This window comes from Asterias rubens, chromosome 6 (assembly GCF_902459465.1).
Source record: "Asterias rubens chromosome 6, eAstRub1.3, whole genome shotgun sequence".
Taxonomy (NCBI): domain Eukaryota; kingdom Metazoa; phylum Echinodermata; class Asteroidea; order Forcipulatida; family Asteriidae; genus Asterias; species Asterias rubens.
In genome coordinates, this window is record NC_047067.1 from 8,058,304 (window position 1) to 8,083,647 (window position 25,344).

Here is a 25,344-nt window from a genome sequence, read left to right on the forward strand (position 1 = left end):
ATGATACCCATACATACATCCTTATGGACTATTATGGAGCGTAATTATCTCAGCCCCAGAAGTACATGTAGGTTGCAACTTGTCCATGGCCGATAGCCATCAGTGTAGCCATCACTTGGAAATGGCCGCCTCGCCTTGTGGGTTGGGCGATATCTCATAAAACAAAATTTAATAACAAATTAACAGGGGTGCAAAACTAGAGTTGGCTTGAAAGAAGGACAGCTTTTGGTCCAAAGTTGCTGTAATTCTTTTCTTTTTTTCCAAGGAGTTTTAAAGTACCATTATTTTGTGCACTTACTTGTCTGTTCTGAACCCATTCAGTGTGATTGTAGGGCAGGGTTCCTCCAAAGTCTTCAGTTAGGTCACCGAGGTCAATAAACTTTGTCAGTTTGGAGAGATTGGACAACATTAGGGTCTAAAAAATAAAAGAACCAAATTGTAAAAGAAAATACTAAATCAATTTTAAAAGTTGAAAATTTGATAGACATTGACATCAGAAATGTTTAAAAATGGGGTGGTAGGAACCAATTGTTCTGAAAGCAAAAGACTGGTAATATTCTTTCAGAATTTTCTATCAACTTCACAGCCTGTATTAAAGGCAGTTGACACTATTGGTAATTACTCAAAATAATTATCAGCATAAAACCTTACTTGGTAATGATTAATGGGGAGAGATTGATGGTATAAAACATTGTGAGAAACGGCTCCCTCTGAAGTAACGTAGTTTTTTGGGGAAAAGTCATTTTTCACAAATTTGATTTTTCGACCTCAGATTTAGAATTAGAGGTTTCGAAATCAAGCATCTGAAAGCACATCTTCGTGTGACAAGGGTGTTCTTTCTTTCATAGTTATCTAGCAACTTCGAAAACCAATTGAGGTCAAATTTTCACAGGTTTGTTATTTTATGCATATTGAGATACAGCAAGTGAGAAGACTGGTCTTTGACAATTGCCAAAAATGTTCAGTGTCTTTAAACTTTCCATATTTTTTCAGGAAAAACACAAAACCATTTAGGAGGGTCAAGTTCAGAATTTTCAGTATATAGCTTCATAATCAGGTTTGTTTTCCTGACAAGCGGATATATTTTATCATCACAACAAGACCACCAATCAATGTTTTGTTCTATTTTAAATCAGTAAGCTTTATAGGCCTAAAGGTTAAGTTAAAAATAAGTTACTTAGGTTTCCAATTCAAAACCTTCTCCTGCTCAATAAAACAAGATCAATTTTACTTCAGGCCTGTTAAGAACATTTCCGGGTCAAATTTCATAAAGCTGTTATGCAGAAAAAACAGCTTAGCAAATTATTTTGCTAGGCAAAGAATTGCTAAGCAAAGATAAGCGGGGCACCAGTCTCAACAATGTAAACTTTATTGACTTTTGGTTGATAACTGTGTCTGCTATGCAAGATTGTTCTGTGCTTAGCAAGTATCTGTTATCAAAGCCTTTACCAAACAGGGGCCCTTGTCTATTGCTAAAATCCTTAGCTAACATCCCCACAGTCTAGAGCATTTTTTCTTGAAATTCAAGCCCTGTACTTAAATCTAAATAATGACTGGAGCAAAGTTCATTACCACTTTCTGAAGACAGTCTTTCAATGTCATGCACCTAAATTTAATGCAAGAGCCAGCTAATAACCATACCCATACTCAACTCAACCATAACCCTTTCTCCACTTTCAATGAAATATGCATGACAATGAGTAAGAATTGTTCATCTGAAGGTTGCTTTACAAAAACAATTTCCCTGAACAATAAGACAGTAACCCAGCCCAATTGTTGCCATGTAAGTAATATTCTTCAAATCACTAACTTCAACCTGATATACTCACAGCACAAATGTCTCAAAGTAAAAAAAAACTTGATGTAAATACTTTCTACCTCTTGTGGGATAGCCCTGGCCAGGAATCAAAACAGGGCCAAACTTGTGACAGAAGAGCGCTTTACGCACTAAGGCTAGCCACCCATCATCTGTCTAGCCTATTTTATTCCACTGCAGGAGGAAAGCATCTTCACCAATTCTCAACTTCACTCTATCCTGAGCTGTCTGTTGCCAAGCAATGCCCCCTATTAGTACTTAGTTCATCTCTCTACCTTCTGTTATGTGGACCCATACTGAGGTTTTATTTTTATTGTGGATATTTAACGGCTGAATAAATAATAACAACATGGTTCATTTTCAATTTTAAGATGGAGTCTGGAGAGTAGTGTCTGCTCACCTCAAATCCATACTGTGGTTTGTCCTTCTTCAGGCTGAGACTGGCTCTCTTACTTTCCCAAAACGCATCTGGTTTGATGACGTACACAGAGTGTATGCCGCTTGGTATTGCTTCCTATGGAGGAAAAATAAACAAACATCCTACTGAACAAATTGCAAACAGAAAAAAATTGCAACAAATTCACAAAAAAATCAATTCTGCAGGCCTATAATTCCATCTTCAAAAGAACAAGGCCCTATTTCATTATGCAAAGGGCACTTCCAATGGATAATCTTGAAAACCACAGTCAATGGAAAACTTTTAAAGGGGTACCAAGGGCACCAAGGCCAAGACATGGGGGCAATGGACGCCATGGCTTCCATGGTCTGCATATTATTCCAGGCCCAGTTATGTATGATTAACATTCTGAGGTGCAGCTACAGTTCAACTGACAAGTGACAAGCCATAACCTCTCCAATGACAAAATGTTTATTTGTCCTACAGGTAATATAGCTCTTACGTGGGAGTCACCTCGCTTGGAGAAAATGCTACTTCACAACCTGAGTTATGAGAAATTTGTAACATGCTAATACAGGAAAAAATACTTGATCTGTACAAAGCTTTTTATAAAAGCCCTTTCAATTATCAAAGGGAATTTTCAAATGAGCATTAATTTGGTCCGATTGGTGCATGGATACGAAACCAACAACATCTGGTTAAAAGCAAATTAACCTAGGAATCACCAGTGACAAAGTTTGTCTTTGTGGAAGGCAAATTTGTTGCCTTAGAGAAAGACCCTTCTATGGTCAAAACATGAGGCAACAAACAATTTAATTTGTTTTTAACATTTCCTCTACAAATTTCATTTACCCCACAGGTCATTGTGGTTGGTACGCAAACTGCAACAACTGATTATATTTTCTCTTAAAAGGACAATTTCAAACTCTTGCAATATGGTCCCTTATTGCAAATGACCTAAAGCCACCAACTCTGCTATAATGTTCCCCTCATTTCTTTTTTTAACAATTTTTTGTCTCTTCTTTTTTATAAGTTCACTTCTTTTTAAAATGCAATAAGATTACTGCTGCAATATTTGCTGATCATATTCCTGATTAACATGTGACAATCAAAGTCTGGTACCTGTAGTACTTTGAAGAATGCCTTGAGTGACTGCCAGGTGGAAGCCCGCATGTCAGTGATGATACTGTAGCCATGCTCTCTTGCCTCCTCACTGAAAGAAAAAAAAAAATGGTTAAAAACGTCATGCACAAATCTTATCTTGATTTGATTTGGTAGAGGCGATGCATTAGAGTGACAGATAATGATCATTCACTGCTTCAAGGGAAATCAGCTTGCTCATTTTCATTACAACCAAGTTTAACTTTAACTTGATGTAAAATAAAAGACTGTGTTTAAACTCTAAAAGAGTAATGCAAATGTTTGAACAGTATCAATTATGAGTGTTGTATAGAAGTGTACTGTAGATGGATTGCACAAAGCACAATCGACCGCCATATTTGATGATAAACAATGAAAAAGTGCATGCGTGTATGCGCTGCGCACAATACAACTCTTAGCCACTGATAGCCTTTCACTCCTGCACATTTTTCATCAAAGATGGTGGTCAATGACGACATGTGCAATCCATCTATTGAAGTCAAAACTGGGATAACCTCATGTGAAATTACTAATTTCTCATGAATTTGTCCAAATTATGTTGTTGTAAGAATTTGTAAAGATTTTTGTGAATCACAACAACAACAACTAAACCAAAGAAAATATAAGACTAATAAATGCATCAGATTGAAAAGGCCAGAACCAGTGCCGAGTAGGCAATATAAACAAACAACATCATAGCATGTGCTGATACCATCATAGTTGAGTAACAGATGATGGGGCAAACGTCAAGGTGCTTTTAAGGTATTTTTCCTGTATGTGACAAAATGCTGGTTGCCTATTTGTTTTTATTCAATTATCCAAACCTAGATGCCGCAAATTGTTCAAGTAACAAAGAACATACAAGTGCTAAAAGGGGTTGGGGTCGGGTTAAATGAAAGGATGCACAGTGGATCAAGTGTAACGAATGGTTTAATAATATGAGATGTAATTGTACTCTCACATTAATCATGTTGATCATTTATCATTTCTAAATCCTTAAAGGCAGTGAACACTATTGGTAATTACTCAAAATAATTATTAGCTTAAAACCTTACTTGATAAAGAGTAATGGGGAGAGGTTGATAGTATAAATCATTGTGAGAAACGGCTCCCTTTGAAGTGACGTAGTTTTCGAGAAAGAAGCAATTTTCCGCGAATTTGATTTCGAGACCTCAGATTTAGAATTTGAGGTCTCGAAATCAAGCATCTGAAAGCTCACAACTTCGTGTGGCAAGGGTGTTTTTTATTTCATTATTATCTCACAACTTCGACGACCGATTGAGCTCAAATTTTCAGAGGTTTGTTATTTTATACATATGTTGAGATACACCAACCGTGAAAAACTAAGCTTTGACAATTACCAATAGTGTCCAGTGTCTTTAAATGGGAAAAGAAATTCACAATTGGATGTTTATAAAAATTTTGCCACATGCAAAAAATCACAATATTTCTGTCAGTCTAGCCAAAATGGCTGGATCAAAATGTAATTAACTGATGTAAACTGTAAAATGTTTGAATATTGTTTTTCTAAGAGTGTGTATACATAAAGGCCTAATCCTATGTGTTTTGAAATATGTTCTTTTTTTAATTATAGTGATTTAGTTCGCTTTTGGGAAATCCCAAGGCTGCTGTTTGTTTATTGTAGTTTCCACATTTGTTTGTTTTTCGTAATTCTTGGTTTGATTGGGTTTTTTCTAAATCGCCTGTATTTGTATGACATTACTGTAATGTTTTTTTTCAAAGCTTGAATGAATAAATGAATAAATAAAAACAAATAAATATTTCTTGAATACTCTTAAATCCATGCACGGTTTCACCAATTTGCAATGCTGTGATGACGCCCTTGCAAGTCCTGACTTACAGCTCCAGACATTATTACATTAACGCTCATATCATTTTAATCCACCTTAAGAATGTCTGCGACCCCCCTTCTGAAGAATCATGTCTCCATTGACATGATTCCATCAGTCAGGCAGATGGTAATGTGCCAGGAGAATGTGGTATGTAGGGACGAGATGGATTGTAAAAGGTTGTGGGAACATTCAATGTGTCATGACATTTGGTCCTTTGAAAAAAAGTAGGAAACTTTCTGATGTATAAAGCCTGACCTACATGTACATGTACTACAAATGTACTAATGGTGTAGGCTGCAATGGACTTTTCAAGCTATTTAATCCTATTTGTCTGGGTTTTTTCCACAGGCAGCAAAATTGGAAATCAGACTAAAGTACTTGTACAATGTACATGTAGGAAGAATGTTATGCTTGCTGTGTACACGTAGACAATATTGTCCGAAGAGAGTTTTCTTTGCTATAAAAGGAACTATGCACTGTATATTTTTCTGAAGGTATGGCTGGTCCACAGCTGCCAACAATTGCATCTTGCAAAAGGAGAACTTTGGGCGGTCCTTTTATCACAGTTCTCGCCAGTTGTGTGCATGCTCAGACCTACGCGTGCAACACTGAGCATCTGCACTCATGCTCAGAGCTGCAAAAAAGGACTGCTACATGTATGTCTGCTGCCGCCAGCGACTCAAAAGTCTCCCATTCGGGGGATTTTGTACAACAATCAGGGAGATATTTATAATGGGAGACTTTCTGGGACGATAGAGGGCAGCAGACTTACCGGGTAAGTCTCAGAATTATGCGCATGCTCAGAACTACGTAAACAATGGAAATTTACCCGGTATGTCTGCTGCCACCTAGTGTTGGAAAGTCTCCTATTACGTTCAACGTGCAGTTCCATAACAAGGGAGAATTTCAAATTTGTTCCCCAGAACATGTTAAAGACAGTGGACACTATTGGCAATTGTCAAAGACTAGTCTTCACAGTTTGTTTGTCTCAACATATGCATAAAATAACAAACATGTAAAAATTTGAGCTCAATCGGTCGTCGAATTTGCGAGATAATAATGAAAGAAAAAACACCCTTGTCACACGAATTTGTTTGCTTTCTGATGCTTGATTTCGAGACCTCAAATTCTTAACTTGAGATCTCGAAATCAAATTCGGGGAAAATTACTTCTTTCTCGAAAACTACGTCTTTTCAGAGGGAGCTGTTTCTCACAATGTTTTATACCATCAACCTCTACCCATTACTCGTATCAAGAAAGGTTTTATGATGATAATTATTTGGAGTAATTACCAATAGTGTCCACTGCCTTTAAGATCAATTAATTTTCAAGGACATTTCTGCAGAATCAGGGAGAATTGGCAGCTCTGCTGATCACCAGGCATAGAACGCTTGAGAGCACTGCATAGAACGCTTGAGGGCACTGCATAGAACGCTTGAGGACACTGCATAGAACGCTTGAGGGCACTGCATAGAACGCTTGAGGGCAGCTAGTTCCTTAAGTCGACTTTACACTTTCGAACAAGATCAAACTGTTGTCAGAGTTGGTTAAGGTCGAGATTGAAAAATGCAATGGATAACCAAGAAAACCAATGGCATGGGCAATCTTTTCTTTTTGGAGTGGGACTACGACCCGCAGTTAGTTTCCCTCAAGGACTTCACTGTTTTAGATTGTATTACAGTTAGAACTGAGCATTTCAAGGGAGACAGTAACTCTCAGGAGCTAGTTGCAGGCTGTAGATGATGACCAGAGAAATATGGAGGATGTTTATAGTTTTCATTGGTGTAGGATGGTGCAAGCCCATTACAAGCCTTGTGAAACGGAGGACCTTGAATTTCATGCATGGACTGCTCACTGCACACCTACATATAACTATGACAGTTTCATCACTCAATTCTAGCATATGTAATATCTTTTCCATTTACAAAACAAGACTGTATTATATACACAGGCAATTGACAGCCAGCATTTTGTTGAAAGTCATAAAATATAACCCACTTTCCAAGGCTTGCCATATTGTACACTTTAACTGTAAATGTCAGACGTAACCAATAAATTGGTACATTATTTCAAGTCATAAATTCTATACAAGTGCAGCACACACTTTACAGCATTCTGTCCTCCTACAGAAAGACAGTCACAATTTTGTGTATTCCTTTTATTGTGTAAACCAATAAATTTGTACATTTTTTAAGTTCTGTACATTCATGTGCAGCACACACTTTTTGCAGCATTCTATCCTACAGAAGAGTCACAATGGACCCTTCCCGTGAAATATGCTAATCACATTCACGCATGCATACAGACCCTGTTGGTTGGCAAACGCCATAGAGTTGTTCACTAAGCAGACGCGCAATCGCGCCTGCGCCACGCACCCATTAGCCGTGTACAAAACAGCGCGATGTTCCCTAATTTTGCCAACCAAAATGTTAGTGCACAGGCGCTATGTGCAATTTACATATTTCATGGTAAGGGTCTATTTCGTGTGTAATTCTTTTATAGTGTAACCAATAAATTGGTAGGCCTACATATTTCAAGTGCTGTAAATTCTATACATGTGCAGTCCACACATCTTACAGCATATTTCCTACAGAAAGCCTTTCACAATTTTGTGTGTATTCCTTTTTAGTTTTATCAAGCAAGGAGTGGCGTGGGAAAGACCAATTCACTTCAGTTTGATGAAAATATACTGCGGGTCATCTGAAGTTATTTGAATTCTTTCAGAACAGCTCAGTTGGATGCATTTTAGTGTCCAGTTCAACCGGTGAAAATAACAAGGCCACTGTGTTATTGTTCAGGTTTTCGCCATTAATGATTTGTTGGGGGAAATGACAGAAGGAATTATGAATGGACAAAAGGAAAGAATTCCTCTGTAGAAAATGGTCACGGTAGTTGGACCCATAATAAATTATTACAGGATAGATAGTTATGTACGAATGAACTCAGCAGTTTAAGGACATCCTACATGTAATAATAGACATTATCTTCAAGTACGCGCTAATCAGATTCGCAGAATGGAGAGGTGATAAAAACCTTTATTGCACGGCTAATATCACTACCTGTGTCGTGTGTGTTCTATGTCACGCGCCAAGTTTGCTTGAAGATAACTACGTTATCACACGCGCGCTCGTGAAAATACGGAAAATATAGCACGTCTGCGTCCCATATCCAACTCGGCCTTTCATCGTTGGATATGGGACGCAGAAGCGCTATATTTTTCCGTATTCCACTCGCGCTTGTGTGATAACTTATATTGTGACCAGTAAAATATCTTCAAAACAATCCATACTGTTTTCAAATGCAGGTGATAAAAAATTTGTCTGTTGTTGCCCTGTTGAGTTCTTGAACAATCAAGGGAAACCCTAGTAATAGAACACTGTGTATGATAAGGCATACAAAGCTTTTTGAGGAATATAATTTCTTTTATGGAAAAAAAAAAATGAAAAAGAAAGACCAGGATGGATTTCCGACATTTGTTGGGTCAGTCAGAAAGGGACAATAACAAGGTTTTTTTATGCCCAAGAACTTTAGAATGTTTTCACTTGGTGTTTATCTTGGTTTTCAATGGTTTTAAAATCCTTACTGTGCAATTTGAAGCATTCTATGGTTTCTCGTCATTAATTTTTTTATATTTTATTTTTGAGATTTTGTTAATGTTTATCTTTTGAGTATAGGCCAAAATTTGTACATATCGGCATGCAGTTTGAGCGTATCGGATGTGATTACCTTGGTATCGTGGCAAGATACGACACACTTGTGGCAATGTCCTCTAAAGAGACTTCTGAAGACTGGGCTGGGAAGGATATGATTGGTCCACCTCGTCTATCTTTCCCTCCTGTAAAAAAATGGTAATAAGTTAGACTAAGTATTGGGATCTTTACTGAGTCTGAGGCAAAAGGAGGCAGATCATTGGACGACAGGTGCTCTGGGCCAGTAAAAGCATGTTTGTGACCTCAACAGCAAAGCGCATTATGCAAGGGGTCTATTTGGTCGTTGAATGTGAACAAAAATGCAAAGGAACTTTCCATTTGGCTTCATTTCATTAACTTGTAGGGGACTCTAGCCTCTTTCACACTGCAAGTATTTCCAAGGGAAATTCCAGGGAACCTTGAGTTGACCCTGTTCATACTTGAAATGCTAACCCTGGCAAACTCTGTGAAATGGCTACCCTTGCTTGGGAGTAGGGATAAGCGCCATAACTCTGGGGTTAACATATTAAGTGTTCATTCTTCCAAGGAAAATTGCCATAGTGTGAAACAAACATTTTTGTTTGTTTATTTGTTTGTTTGTTTAAGGGTTGTTGTTGTTGGATTTTTTTGTGGTTTTTTTTTTTCTTTTTTTTTTTTTTTGGGGGGGGGGGGGTATTTTCTTGGAGTTTGCTCTGCAGTGTGAAAGTGCCTCTAAGGAATCCAAAGGGTGAATGATCGGCCTTTACTCTTTTGATCACAAAGACCCCTCTTGAAGGCTATGTTGTTGGTAACTAATCCATTGTAATCTTGTTTCCAATATTCTCACCAACTACTTCCTCAATTGATTTCCTATACTCATTCACCTGTTTCCTTAGTGGTTGAACACCCTGGGGAAGTATGCCACCGGACATAAGTGGTGGACTGGATCAAGTCTATTTCCTATACTCAACTATTTCCTTGAAGGGACATGTTGCCTTGAATTGGGCAAAATAGAAAAGCATTTGAACCTGTTTGTTATGAAATGCATGTGGTTAGAAAGATAAAAAAGTAAAATAACGATCCACACTTAAGTGGTTTTTCCTTTTACATCATGAACTAACATGGCACGTCAAATTTTTGAGTGTTATTTCGCAAAGTAAAACAAAAACCACACAATTTAGAGGCATACTTGTGTGGATCAATGTATTCTTCTAAAACATCTTTCTAACCACACTTGTATTAACAGTTTCCATCGCTCTTCATAGACCAATTTGCCCGATATAAAGCAACGTGTCCCTTTAATCAAAGAGAAAGGGTCCTTTCTCTATGCTTTGATAGTTGAACACACACATCCTCTTGGTACGGTAAAGGATGCAAAAGGGCTAAGTGTTTGACTGGATCAAGTCTATTTCCTAAACTCATTCAACTATTTCCAAGAACCTCTTGGTATATAAAGGGGAAGGATGCAAAGGGGCAAAGAGGTGGACTGGATAAAGTCTAATGAGTGGTTTAACAATACCTGATAGAAATGCAATCTTCCTCTTCAAGAGATCTGATATCTGAGATGCTTGCATGACTGGCTCTGCAATAACAACAACAAAATACAATGCTTAGATAAATACTTTTAAGTTTTCTGTCATTATGTCAGTCACATGCATGAACATCTTACACAGTTTTTGTTATTTCCCACTCCAAAGGTAACGTCTAAAGCCTGGTTCAAACTTCCTGGAAATGCATCGTGTGAAGCCAATTTGATGCTACAGCTCTGTTTTTGCTGTGAATGCTGCACAAGAGTTGAGCAAGTCTTAACTCTAGCAAATTGTCTGTTGCAAAGTGATTCGCGTTTTGTATAATGTAGGAAGTACAAACTGGGCTATACATTGTAGCACACTAAATAATTCTACCAAAAATACCTCATTTCATTCATCGTTCGATTTAAGACGTTTTTTTTAAAGAAACAAATAATGCTTAAAAATATTTTGAAAGGAGTTGTGTGAAATTCAAGCACGATATTTATGTCATTCATACATATTTCTCAAGGTAGAATAGTTTTAAAATGCATTTCCTATAAGTGGAATTGCACAAAAGCAAACTCCATCATGTGTATGTCATATACTGTATCTTGCTCTAACATTGCTTCAAACAATGTGCACAATAGCACATTTGTAAACAATCCAGTAAATGTACATTAACTTCTAAATACAATTAAAAAAAAAAAAAAAAATGCAAAAACTTTGAATTGTTCGTAATGGAACAGTTCATAAAGTTTCAGCCGCAAGCCCTTCATAGTTCAATCATATATTGTTTGTCCCAAAATCTAAACCTTTATAAAAGTCACAGGGTTATAATGGATTTGAAAAACAGGTCAAACCAGCCCAGCTTTATAGCGGGAAAATGCAGTTCAATGTTCTTTTAGAATTGAATTATGGGCTTTATTTTCTACCCACAAACATGTCCTGCTGTTTGTTGAAGTAGATCCGGAATTTCCCAGCTGGTGTTATAAGGAAATAATTCATGGCATTCAAGATTCTACCAATTGTAAAGTAGGCCTTTATAAACAAAAATCCAAAAATGGATTCAAACAAATCCATCAGTAAGGGAACAGTTGTGCATTTTAATCAATTACAACTTACAATCTGAGTTAATTAACTGCCATTTTCATTTGTACTCTGATCACATGAGTACATCTTAATATGTCATTTTTTAAACAAGGAAGTGTGAGTTTTGGCCCCATTTGTTTTTAAATTTGATGAGCTACAAGAACTAATTTAAATCAAGTCATACTTGGAGTTTGGTCTTGGGTTTTTCTCATTCCAGGCTATTCAGACATTGAATTTATAAATAAAAGAAGGTGTACAAGTACATTACAATCACCTTTAAAAAAAATATAAAGAATATAAAACTTTTATGACACACAACTTTGTAGTATGTTAGATGATAGCGAACCCTGTTCTCAACTTCTTTTGTACTAGCCATCCATTAAAAAGTCACTTTATTTAATTAAGAAGTACACATGCACACTTTTTCATTAATAGCACGCACGTAGTAAAATATTATCATTTCATAGAGTGTGTTTATCCAGATAAGTTTGATTTTGATCAGTTTAACGAACAGCGACAATGGCGTCCAGATATTTATCTCCACCCATAGACAGTGATCTTTGCCATGCAGACACCAGGGATCAGCCAAACTTCCATAAACACTTAGGTTGTCAGGGGAAATGCAGAAAAGCAAGTCTGTTTGTGTCAATATTGAATATTTTAATTCCACTGATGGACTAAAGGTCGGACTGAAAAGACAAACAGACCTACATGTTTAGTAGTTAAAGGAACACGTTGCGTTGGATCGGTCGAGTTGGTCTTTGAAAAGCATATTTGTAACCGTTTGTTATAAAATGCAATGGTTAGAAAGATGTTTTAAAAGTAGAATACGATGATCCACACACATTTGCCTCGAAATTGCGTGGTTTTCCTTTTACTTTGCGAACTAACATGGTCGGCCATTTATGGCAGTCAAAAATTTGACTCCCATAAATGATATTTATGGCAGTCAAAATTTGACTCCCATAAATGGCCGACCGTGTTTGTCGCCGAGGTAAAGGGAAAACCACGAAATTTCGAGTGATACTTGTGTGGATCATTATATCCTACCTTTCTAATCATGCACTCTATAACAAACGGTTACATACGCTTTACAAAGACCAACTCGACCGATCCAAGGCAACGTGTTCCTTTAAGACTCTGTATAACGTCTGATTCTATAGGAATTCTTGATTCTGTTAAACGGTTGGATAAATATTATAAACTAACTTCATGTAAATTTTAAATCTACTAAATAAACTTAGCAGCCAAAATACATAGTACAATTAATAATAACATGTTTTTAAAATACACATTACAAAATATATGAACATTTAAAAAACATTTTTAAAAAAATAGGAATAAAAAAATAATTTAACAAATTCAAATAAAAATTCCCAACACTAGTTCTCCCACGGACTAAAACACAATTTTTGTGTTTTTAGTAATCAATGTTATAACAGTATGCTTGTAATTTGAAATGTTTCAAAACTAAATGCAAGTTGTTCACACATGTAGTGAGACATACTTTGTAAGCTAAGTTCCCTCATTCCTCCAAAAAATACATCATTCACACCAGTGCAAAGTGAAAATTTCAACAAGTGGGGGTCCAATAACTTGTCCAGAAAATCAGATTTCCTCCGATTAAAAAATGGAGTGCTCTCCAACTGCTGGAAGATATAACCCTCAATTTGTGGGGCCACATATATACTAGAGAGAGTCCTTGAACCCAAATTGGTAAACCTCCACAACTCCATGGTTTCTACACCCACAATACAAATAGGTCACTAGACACCTTGTTTGTTAAGTTAGCTTTGAAAAGTAAAAATGTCATTCATGAAATACAATATAGAATGCCAGGCGTCCCAGTCTGAATGATGGATGAGTTATGGCTCTCGGCCGAGGACGTTTTTTAAAAGGGACGGGAAAATATTGTTTGCAAACTATAAATAACAAAAGTAATTCATCAAGCTTTTATCTCTGCGACAGCAACTACAATGAACATTCCATCACATTGGTTTGATTGTGTTTTTTGAAAAAATTCCGACAAGTATTTCACGTATGTCTGTGTATAATGTTTTCTGTATTTTGCACATTTTGTTTCCTAGCATAAAATTGACATTCAACATAAACAACGATCTGTTTGGGTTTTGTTTTTATCCATGACTGGTGTATTTGGCTTGGATACTCCAATCTATGGTAACTCAGCATCAAAATGTTTGGACTTGGATAAGACTGACATGCCTGGCCCAGTGATAAAAAGAAATTGTTATTTGGGCCTACATTTACAATCCCTCAAACTTTTGGGAATTTTAGGGGATTTAGAATAATAGGGAGAGGTTGGTAGTATAAAACGTTGAGAAACAGCTCTCTCTGAAGTGACATAGTTTTCGAGAAAGAAGTAATTTTCCACGAATTTGATTTGGAGACCTCAGATTAAGAATATGAGGTCTCAAAATCAAGCATCCGAAAGTACACAATTTCGTGTGACAAGGGTGTTTTTTTCTTTCATTAATATCTCGCAACTTCTACGACCGTTTGAGCTGAAATCTTCAAAGGTTTGTTATTTTTATGCATATGTTGAGATACACCAACTGTGAAGACTAGTCTTTGACAATTACCAATAGTGTCCAGTGTCTTTAAGCGCACCAAACATTTTACTGGAACTTTTTAACTTTTAAAAACAACACAGCCAACCCAGTCAACCAAAACATTATTCAAACCAAGCCTACCAAGGGTATGACTAGAGGTATGACTTATCTTGAAATGAAATACCAAACCACAAACCACTCTGTTAAATAAACAGAGTTATTATGAAACCAGAGCCAACATGCCAGAACCTTTTAAATCACTCCCCTGTGTACAATAACAACATATTATTGTAACGACCAATGCCTGAAGACTATTAGTAGCTTCACAGCTAAAGGGTGGTATTTTGCCATGACACTGTCCTTGCATGTCAATGCAAACAAGTAGGCCTATTCACTACACCAATAAAATTCACTTTTTGATAGCTTTTTAGATCAAGTTTTTGACCATGGCATGAATCACTACTCACTGTGAATGTTGATGTTTGTCCATCATTTATCTGTACAAGTTTCAGCTTCAATAGTTATCAATTATTTTTAGTTAGAAAAAAAAGAAGTGAAAATCACAGAGCAATGCATTCAGGAGAGTCGCATTACGTTGTATGCTACATTGTAATGTAATAAAATAATTTTCATCTCTCTAAGATGACAAATAATTGCATGACATTGTTTTATAAAAATTCACATTGTTTTACAAAAACTACACCACAGCACCTTAGCAAGTAATATTTTAGGAGGAACTTTCTACTATCAATATCTTTAAACCATATAAATCTGTGGACTGCGTCGTACACAAAGTACCAAAACCCTTTAAAACCGTAGGTGGATCCGTCAAACTCACTGACTGGAACCCCCCATTGAAAGCGAAAGTGCAAAGAAGTTGACCTTGTGAAAAATATTCACACATGGGGAAACATTTTTAAAGCTTTATATTTTAAGAATATCCCATTACATATTGTGTAAGGTGATGAGGTGCAGTGCATGCTCAGAATATGAAATGTGACAAACCCCAGAAGAAAAAAAAAATTGTTCAAGTATTTTCAAGGTGGAATGCTGAAAAAACATATATAAAATATGCATTATTAAAATTAAAATAAAAACATTTAAAAAACATTTGTTCTGTAACATGGGATGTAATTATAATTAATTATTAGTTCATGCTCTAGCAGCCAACCAAGGACAACCTGTGGTGTAGACTGCAGTAATTGTTTTATGAGTATTTACATTGTGGTGAAACAAAAGGCCGTCAAACAAATATTAATAGTATATTCAATGCACGCTATGTCCAATTGCCCATGAAATGCATGTAGGGTGGTTCATCCCCAGGGCGGTGTGTTAATTAAACAGGTAGTGCATACGTATGCCAATAACACTTTGCAACACACTGGCACACTATTTCTACAGACGAATATATGGAGCTGATATCCAACTGACCATGATCTAAGCATTCTACCTCCATGATCTAAGTTATGAACACGTTGACATATATGTTTATTTACATTTCATCTGGGATATTTATTGCACCAGAGATACCTGTACAAGTTGTATGTACATCTGCACCAAAAATTTGATAAGAAGATGCCCTCTGGCTGCCAATGTACATTGTAGACCTACAATGATTACAAAGTACAACATTAATTTAATTATTTTTGTTTATATTACTCAAGACTTCCCCCCAATTTTTATTGGGGGGAAATCTTGTGGGAAAGAATTGGTTTGTGCATGAAAGGACAAAAAAATTCAGATTTCCACTACGTCCCGTGTCAAAAACACTGTGTCAAAAACACTGTTTGAAATAAACATAGTCTACATCTATTTCTACCTCCATGGTACAACATTGCAGAAAGTGTTTTGTCTTTTTGAAGATCTACCAAAAACAAACAAACAAACAAACAACATCCCCAAACAACCAACAGACAAACAATCAAATAAACAAAACAAAACTGGGGTGCCTAAAATGTACACAATTTGTTGTTTTTGTCAATAAGCATTTAGGTTGTTTGAGCTTAGAAAATGTATTGCCTGACGTTGCTACATTTTTACGGGTTAGCTTGGTCTTAAATTTTAAGTTCCCCCTACTACGTAGTTCCTCAACAACACACCAGTTACTATCTATGGCAAAAATGCAAGCATTGACATTGTAAATTTTCTTTAGGCCATATAGGCACTAAAGGTATTATTCTCAAAAGAACTTTATAATATTTACAAACGCTACATTTGGCTGGTAGTAAACACAACCAAGAGCCGTTTGTCAGAGTTTAGTAATTTATTATGATAAATGCAGGTCTTGCAGTGAATGCACTTTTTTTCAAACCCAAGCACTAATGTCATTTGGGGTTCAATGATTTAAATGGAAAGTTTCTGCATGTTTTATTCCAATCATTCCAATGTATATTGTAGGTAACAACTTTCCTTACAATTTTGGAGCACTTCCACTTGAGGCATTTCCCACACTGAACAGTAAAATCGTAACTGTACTTCACTGTCAAAGAAGAGTAGATTTTTCCAACTTACTTGAGTTAGTTTCAAGTGTTTGTGTTTTCCCCTAATATAATGCAAGTAAACTTTCCCTAGCCTCCCCTATTTTTAAGTGGAAGAGGCCATTGCAGCTTCTTTGCCAGTATGTCTGTGTGTTGTATTCCTTATGTTTCTTTTCAAAATTATGTAGCTCAAGCTCTTGTTGTGCGGTTAGTAGGAACCCAGTGCATCTTCCTTTGGTTGCAAGTTTTGCTCCAGACAGTGAGTGGAGAGAATCCAGGTCAAGAAGGCAACAAAGGTGTTTGCTTCATGCCCCCTAATCAATGCCTTGGTGCCCTTGAAAGGCTCCAGTAGAAATGCCATGGTGCATGTGCCCCAGTGAAGAAAATCTACAAATATGTTTTGAAAGTAACATTTTAAACATCAGAAAACCACAAAGACTCAGGAGAGAGAGAAAGGTGGATGAGTCCACCCAGGCCTGATACTTCACGGAGGATTGCCTTAGTGCCCTTGAAATGCTCCAGTAGAAATTTACAATTTCCTCACAGGGTGCCCTTTGCCAAAGAGAAAATGCCTTGGTGCCCTTGCCCTTTCAATAACGTAGCATACAGGCCTGTGGACCACCTATATCTTGGCAGCTTTTTCCAAGGTTATAAAGGTAGGCCTTAGGCCTATACGATCTTGCTCACCATCCCTACAGAATGTACCCAAGTTTTGGAGAGAAAAAATCCATGGAGAGAACCTGACATGCACTGCGATTGTGTACACTTCACCAACACGGGTAGCAATGCTCAATTGATTCATGGAAACAATCTGGGGCCTGAATGCCTCATTTTTGATGGTTGAATTTGTTCATTTACAATGTATAAATCTTTTTATATTTTAAAAAGGGCCGTTTTCAAGTAACTTATGAACTATTACTTTGATATTTTTAAGATAGAATTTAAGTATGTACACTGTGCCTCAATTTCATGCAGCCACAGCACTGGTGGTTGCAATTCAAATCAGATAACTGCATTCTATCGGTTTAACTTTTATCCACAACAAAAAATGTCAGTGCATTAGACAGTATTCAATTTAAATTGAACAATACTCAAATACACTGCCAGCAAACCAAGTGCAGCATGCATGACCTCCCATTAGAGAACTACCAGGGAAAGGTCAACATCAAGGTCAAATGAGCACTTTTACAAGCTGCGATATGAGTGCAATGTGTTGGCAGAGGTTGAAGTTCAACCATTAATACACGGGGCACACAGTCCGGGAGAATCCTTTTGTCTTTCAGTTTTTCACATTAGTATTATTAGGTCAAATTTAATGCTTTAAGATAGAGGACATGGTTGGCAGTTATTTAACAATTCCTCGGGAAAGTTTCAATCTGGCTCCAAGAAATATTTGTTGGGATAAATAATTGACTGTCACTCACTTATTTTGAAAGCAAAAGGCTAGGCCCCCTACTAATTCATTGCCTGCACAAATAATACCCAGGTAAACACTATTATAACAACATTTTCAGAACAAATTACAGCTGAGTGCAACTTAACAGGAAACCGGTCACTAAATTGTAAGTAAAAAATTATATTTTGGCTGGTAACCTAACTATGTTCGTTCTAAGATACTTTTTGTGTTTGAGCAGCTCCATGAAATTGCGCCTTGGTTCTTAAGGCAAAGCTCTGCAAACCTCCTGCCTGGGAATAACCTTAGTCCTGGGTCCAATTTCATAGAGCTGCTCAAGCACAAAAAGTAGCTAAGCATAACAAAATGGTGCTTACCGGAATAAAGTTACCAGCTAAACTACCACGTCACATTTACAATTTGTGACTGGTGTCCTGCTCATTTCCGCTTAGCAGACAAACGTTAAGCAATATTTTCTGCTTAAGTGACTCTATGAAATTGGGCCCCTGGTCCTGGCCTTGATGCCATTGAAAACCTCACACACAGAGACTTAAACAGTTGATAAATGATTTCCTTTATCCTTTGATGACCAATGTAATTGTATTGATTTATTGTAATGACTACTCTTTACATCTAGGAATGATACACCAAAGGGTTAATGTAGTTCACTTTGCGTTCCAAGGACAAACTGTTTCTTCCAGTTAATACTTTTGGTTGAAGGAACGTTACAGAATTGTTTTTTACTTGCAAAACAGTTGCTGGCAGTGTAAGCACTTTGTGTAATCCACCATGTACATAAAGTGACAAACCTGTAGAAGTTTGAGATAGACAAGCCATCTGGGTCACGAGAAAATAGTGAAAACCCGATGCATGACATTTCTCATCAAATAAGACATTTTAGACAGAAATATTTTAAGGGATATTTTATACACCAATCATCATCATAGACCGTGTAAGTTTTATGTAAATCTGTGATCTCAAACGATTTTTGTTTTTACTAATTCTGTAGTGTTCTGTCAATATCCAAAGTATCTGCGCAATATTTGTTGTCCTTGCTTACCTGGTAGCTTCATGCCAATACATTCTGACTTGTGTTGCCAGCCGTACATTGCCATCACACCAAATAATTTAAATCCAACTGACTGATACAAATCCAAAGTTTCTTCTAGTCTGTACATCCACAGCGCAGATACATCTTCCCACTTTCTTATTTCAGTTCTGAGGATTCTCACACCAGCGACACTTTCATTGGAATATTCGAAACTGGCCTTGTACTAGTATAAAAAATGGCCAACAACTGACACACCTATAAATATAATGCACAAATACGCAACCTCCTCATCAGCTGGGAAAACAAACTCAGAATAAGACGGATAATGAGGACAAGGAGCAAACACTAGGGGGTGGTGGGAAGAGTCACAGTTACTGTCTTGTAATCCAGCCCATATCAGCTCCACATACCCCCGCCTCCATGCTGTGCCACAGCCAGACACGAGGCACTCTGAAGATGTCTGAAATCCTTTGCCCCAGACCCGTGAACCAACTTGCACTCCAGACCCAAACGCCAAGGGACCCGCCTCCAGTAGATAGACAGTTTTTTTTTAACAAGCTCTCACCCACCACGTACAGCTATGAATGGCATGCAATCCAGTCCTACACGACTGGCTGTTGACATATATCCCATGTCGAAGAGAAAAAGCAACAGATGCCCATGTCTCAGAATTCATAACGACAGCGGAGGGGCGATGGGAGTGAGAAATAAGTCAGAACCAAAGGTGACTGGCTGTATATGGTAGGATAAACACTCGCCTGGAGCTGAACATCAATAATTATGTCTGACTTGTTGTAATCAATGTCTAAGAAGGTCAAAACCTCTCAGAGACAAGGAAATCAAAACCTGCACTTTGGTTGTTTTTCTGGGCGTCAGGTATGAGAAATTAATTTAGGGGAGTGTCAGCTGTCAGTCTTTTGAGTCAATATTTGCGATAGGAAGTTTTTCCTTTTAATCTCTGCTTTAGTGATAAACAAGTAATCATCGACCAGATTAATTAATAGAGTCTTATGAATTATTTAATTTTGTTTAAGTGCTTCATGCACATTATCTGCATTATAAGCCAAAGAAGAAAACAAATCTACTTCTGATAACATGCCAGCCATCTGATAAGACGAGGACATTTTAATTGGTCAAACTGAAAATTAGGTCGGCCCCCAAACAAAAATCTTTTCTACGCCGTCCAATGTAAACTGCACGATAAATGAAACATGCTGTAATCTAAGGGCAAGGCCATTTTCATTTCGCAATGAGAACTTTAAAGTTTTGAAGGGGCACCAAGTCCACTACCAAAGGAAACAGAGGCCATGGCCTCGGTGAACTCAAGTGTAATTCCAGCCCTGAAAACAGTAAATATTGTCAAACGAGCTGTATGTGTTAAAAATCAAAGCAACCTTTCTGAACACAAGTCTGTAAATAACAAAATAAAAAACCTTGCATCAGGGTTGGTACGGTAACTACATGTGTTGTAGAAGCAGAATTATTTTTTCGTTTGGCCTGATGTTATGAAGAAAAAAAATGTGTGCATAAAAGCTAAGCCACATTCATTGCTTGTCTGATTAATAAAGTTTCAATGCTCGTGTTTTAAACACAGAGGTTTAGAGGATGTCAGTTAATTTCTAACTCGAAATATAAACACACAGACTGAGTGAAATGTCATTTCATGCACTTTGTTTCTTGCCATTAAATTTCAAGTGGGGAATCTCATCTTGAACTTCTTCTGGGGGTTTTTTCTTGTTGGTTTTTTCCTGTCTTCTTTTTTTTTTAATAGGAGTTTTTTTAAGATCTTTGTGGATGTACATGTAGAAAACATTTATCAAGTTTATACCAGATGGCCTTGTGGGTTCAAAATAATGTGCTCGTTGACGTTACCCCATGATTTTTTTTATTATTTTAGATTTGGCAAATTTATCTTTATTCTGAAAAGTGCAAAACTGTACATTTTATCTGCCAACCTATAGTTTACCTTTTATTTCTTCCTCATCATTTTTTTTTTTTTTTTTTTAAGTTTGAATTCTTTGCTCTATTAAAAATCCTTTAAAAAATAGTACCTAAACTTTGGTGGGAGATGTTGATGACTTATTCCTATTCCTTACGAGCATGATCACTTCATATCAATCATTAGCCAAAACTAACAAATAAACATGCCACAAACTAAGTAAGTAAAAAGAAAACTCATTTTTTAAGCCCTACCATCAGATACAACGTCATAAACAAAAGCACCCGCACTGTTTTTTTTTTATTAGAAAAACATTACCAGCAACAAAAATAGAATTTAGACAAGTATTTGTTGGATTTAAAAGACTTTCAATAATCTTTTAAGCAAAGTGTCTGCGACATATTTTAGAGTTTTTGTAAGCCAAATTGGCACAAGCTTGGTTCTAGAAATAAATTGACGCCTACACACTGTACTTGTCTGAATGTGTTAACATTCCTATACAAAATAATCCTTCCCTAACATAATGTATTTTCAAGGTTTTGTCAACTATGCAGTCATTTGTTTTGCTTATTGATTCGCAATAAATACATAAATGAATAATGATCTGGATAAACGAAACCGACAACAATAAAGGAAGGGACAAATCACTAATTGGTGGAAATTTAAAACCTATTCATCCTGAACCAGCCTCAACCACCCTGAATCAATCGGAATCATCATGAACCAATCTGAATCATACTGAATCACCCTGTCTAGATGACGAACTGTTGTGTTGACATTGATTTGATTGAAGTTCAAGATTCAATCATGACGTAAATTTTAAACGATGTTAACAAAGCAAATACCTTTTAGTTTTATGAGGAAATAAACAGAGAAAGTTTCTTACTCTCAGAAACCAAAATCTCAAAAGTAAAACCTTCTATCCAGTACTCTATTGACATGGCCCTATTTACTCAGGATTGTTATTAAAAGAACACGTTGCCTTGGATTGGTCGAGTTGATCTTTGAAAAGTGTTTGTAACCGTTTGTTATAAAATGAATATGGGTAGAAAGATGTTTTAAAAGTAGAATACAATGATCTACGCAAACATGCCTCGAAATTGCACGGTTTTCCTTTTACCTCGCCATTTACAAATGTATGAGAGTCAACCGTGTTAGTTCGCACAGTAAAAGGAAAACCACGCAATTTCGAGGCATGTTTGTGTAGATCATTGTATTTTACTTTCACAACATCTTTCCAACCATATGCATTTTATTTAAAAAAACGGTTACAAACGCTTTTTATAGACCAACTCGTCCGATCCAAGACAACGTGTTCCTTTAACTTTATCATTTTATTTCTATAAATTATACACGGAAACGCAAACAGAAAACCCTAAAAGAGAAAAGGAAACACCAAAAACATAACATAGAACCGCCGAAGTGCTTTTTATGCGTAACCTGTTTTGAGAGTAAACAATTTAACTAAATATATTTACTTGATGATTGTGAAATGTTATTTTTATATTTATAATATGAGAATAAAAACCACAAACAAAAAGGTAAGGGTTCAAATCAACATCTGTAGTATGATACAAATAAAGAACACTCAAAATAAAACAATACTGTTTTCATTTTATTTTTTTTACTTACGTTTGCGTACAGTGAAGCCATTGCCATTACGGGCACCATTTGTATTTGCATCATGCACATAGCTGTACTCCAAGATGCCAGATGTTGAGCTGATATTAGAGGTGTAGCGGTCCCCCCTGCTCCTCCGATGGTGACTTGCCGCCATCTTGGACTACATCAGTGCTATACATCGACTGTATTCAAAATAAATAAATAAATTAAGTTTTCAATTCAATTCCAATTCAATTAAACATTCTGTTAGTCATGTTAAAAATTACAAGTAATTCTTTTTCCTGATGTGAAAATTTAATATAAAAATATATCAAAATACCAATCAAAAGTTTATAATTTTATAACTTAAGATCACAACAGGGAAATCAGATGACTGGTAGAAATGTCAGTGTGTTATTATTATTCTTTTATTTTTGCTTCGGGCGGTGGATAAAGATTTAAATTGTTTAATATCCTTGCTCCTTGCTGTAAGAGCAGATGTCTTAATACTAACTACACAAAAATAACTTTAAATGGTGGTTTTAAAAAAAATGTTTACTTGTTTTCAAATAATAGGTAATTATCTCATACTTGTAAGAAAACCAACCTCAATAAACCGTAACTTACTCGTAACTTTTTCATGAAATGATCAACATTTCTGAAATTCTCAGTGTGTGGCTACTTAAAATGTCCACCAAAATGTATACAGTCCACCATACAATCTAAGCAGTGTACTAATTGTTTTCATCGATACAGGCCTACCTACATGTAGTAGTACAAGTACAACATTACTTTGGAATTGGATGTTCTGGGTGGTTTGAGATCTCTACAGGTGTAATTCACCACTAATGATTTCCCGAGTACAAATGACTACCTGATTGATCCAGCTTAGATTATTGAGTGTATAAAACTAGTGTAAGCTTATCAACATCAACTGAATAAACCACGCTGCCACACCCCACTATGACAGATAAACCTGTACACAAGCAAGCAACCTAGATAACACAGCCAACACAAACTACATCAGGTGTGCATTTGTACCGCTGTAGTCCACCTCACACCAAAAGCATGCATACGCAGTCAATGGTTTTTGTTATACCTGACCATTGAACCGAATGCAAATTTATACTTAGGTTTACACAATGGGACGCTTTGGGTAACTGAGACTGCTTCAACATGGGCCTGCGGGTCCCACCTTCGGTATTCCATTCGGCTGGTCGAGATTGCTTTAAAAAGTTCTTTGCTCTGAAGCAAAAATAAGCAAAGATCAAAGCACAGACCACAGTTTTACATGACATTCTGCCCAGTAACTTGAGTTTACAATTATCACAACTACATGTAAACTTAGCTTTTTTTGGGTTGAGCTAACCATGGAGGTAAAAATACCTCCATGAGCTAACAGACACATAGATTTGTTGCTACCAGTAGTAGGGTGACCATGGAGCTATAAAAAATACTAAGTTCAAAGGAAAGTTTCCTCCCACATCTTGAACTGAACATTTGGGCTGTTGGATGTATATTAAAATAAACACAAAGTAAATAAACAAGTGAGATTTATATATATGTACTGAAATGTTTTACTACCAAAAGTTGAACCATGCATGTCCTGATGACTTCAGCATATTATTGTAGCACAACACAATGACTAAGTACCAATCAGCCAACACCCACGTTTAATTTTAAAAGCGATTTATTCCATGGCTTACAGACAAAAATACTTAACGTCATTAATACCTCATCATCCAAAGCCGAAAATCAAAATAATTATTTATTGTCCATTGGAAATTATGCACTTGAATCAAAACAACTTTGGCACAAGCAAGTACTTTTCCCCCTTGATTTCAAACTATTTAACGTATTAACTTTATGGACCTGAATTTGTTTTGACAATTGACCTACAGCCTCACAAAATCCGGAACAACAAGGAAATGACTTTATAGGCCTAACTTTATGTGGCTCCATGTACCTTGAATAATCCACTCTATATGGTAACTGAAAACCAAAGCCTTTGGACTCAGAAAGCCTGAAGCATGCTAATATTTCAACTAGTGGCTTAAACCCGCGCCGAGACCTGGACTTGATAATTTTACCGAGACGAAGTCGAGGTAAAATTATCAAGAACCAGGCCTCGGCGGGTTTAAACCACTAGTTGAAAACCGATTCAACACACTTTGATTCCCATTCATAAATACCTTTTCGAACAAAACATCAACACTTTTTGGTCAAAATAAAATAAATGCAAAAATTATAATTGTTCAATGATTTCTTTCAACACAACACCCCTCCAGCTTTGAAATGGTAAGGTCCTCTGGTAAACAACTCCTTATAAGGAGATGCTGTGCGTGTCGCGCGTATCGCGTGATGTTGCACAACTGTTTCAGCCGTTGCTCTCGACCAATAGGAATGAAGAAAATGTCTTATACGCACAGGTGCAAGCTAGCGTGTCACGCCCATGTTTCAACACTTTTTACTGGTGTTATCATCCGTTCAAACAACCCCTCGTGATGCCCTCTCGACCAATCAGAATGGATAAACTGTCTTAGGTATTTATGAATGCATTTTAACAGAATATTTGAACATAAGTCAACCGTTTAATAACCGTTTAATCACTTTCAAACTGTTGAAAAAATTGTATTTTTAATTGTAAAAAAAGTCAAAAGACAACATGGCAAATATTTCCGTTCGTTACTAAATTCGGGGTAAAAAAACACTTGCTCGTTACCCAGAAAGTTTTTATGCTAACAATTATTTTGAGTAATTATTAATGTGTCCAGTGCCTTCATAATAAACTATGTTCATCATCTCACTAATTACTAAAATAAATAGCTGTGTGAAGCC

At 36.5% G+C, this 25,344-nt stretch overlaps 1 protein-coding gene across 1 annotated transcript in view; it reads right to left on the reverse strand.

Moving 5' to 3' along the window:
• LOC117291325 (titin-like) overlaps positions 1 to 25,344 on the reverse strand; it is a gene marked incomplete at its 3' end in the record, with an annotated part of 251,619 nt that overhangs the window by 216,640 nt on the left and 9,635 nt on the right. Inside the window, exons 6-11 of the mRNA XM_033772967.1 lie at positions 22,537 to 22,709; positions 10,394 to 10,456; positions 8,933 to 9,041; positions 3,336 to 3,426; positions 2,217 to 2,330; positions 299 to 415 (exon numbers count right to left, since the gene is read on the reverse strand). Coding sequence (XP_033628858.1) covers positions 299 to 415; positions 2,217 to 2,330; positions 3,336 to 3,426; positions 8,933 to 9,041; positions 10,394 to 10,456; positions 22,537 to 22,681 — 639 coding nt within the window. The remainder of the gene's footprint in view (positions 1 to 298; positions 416 to 2,216; positions 2,331 to 3,335; positions 3,427 to 8,932; positions 9,042 to 10,393; positions 10,457 to 22,536; positions 22,710 to 25,344) is intronic.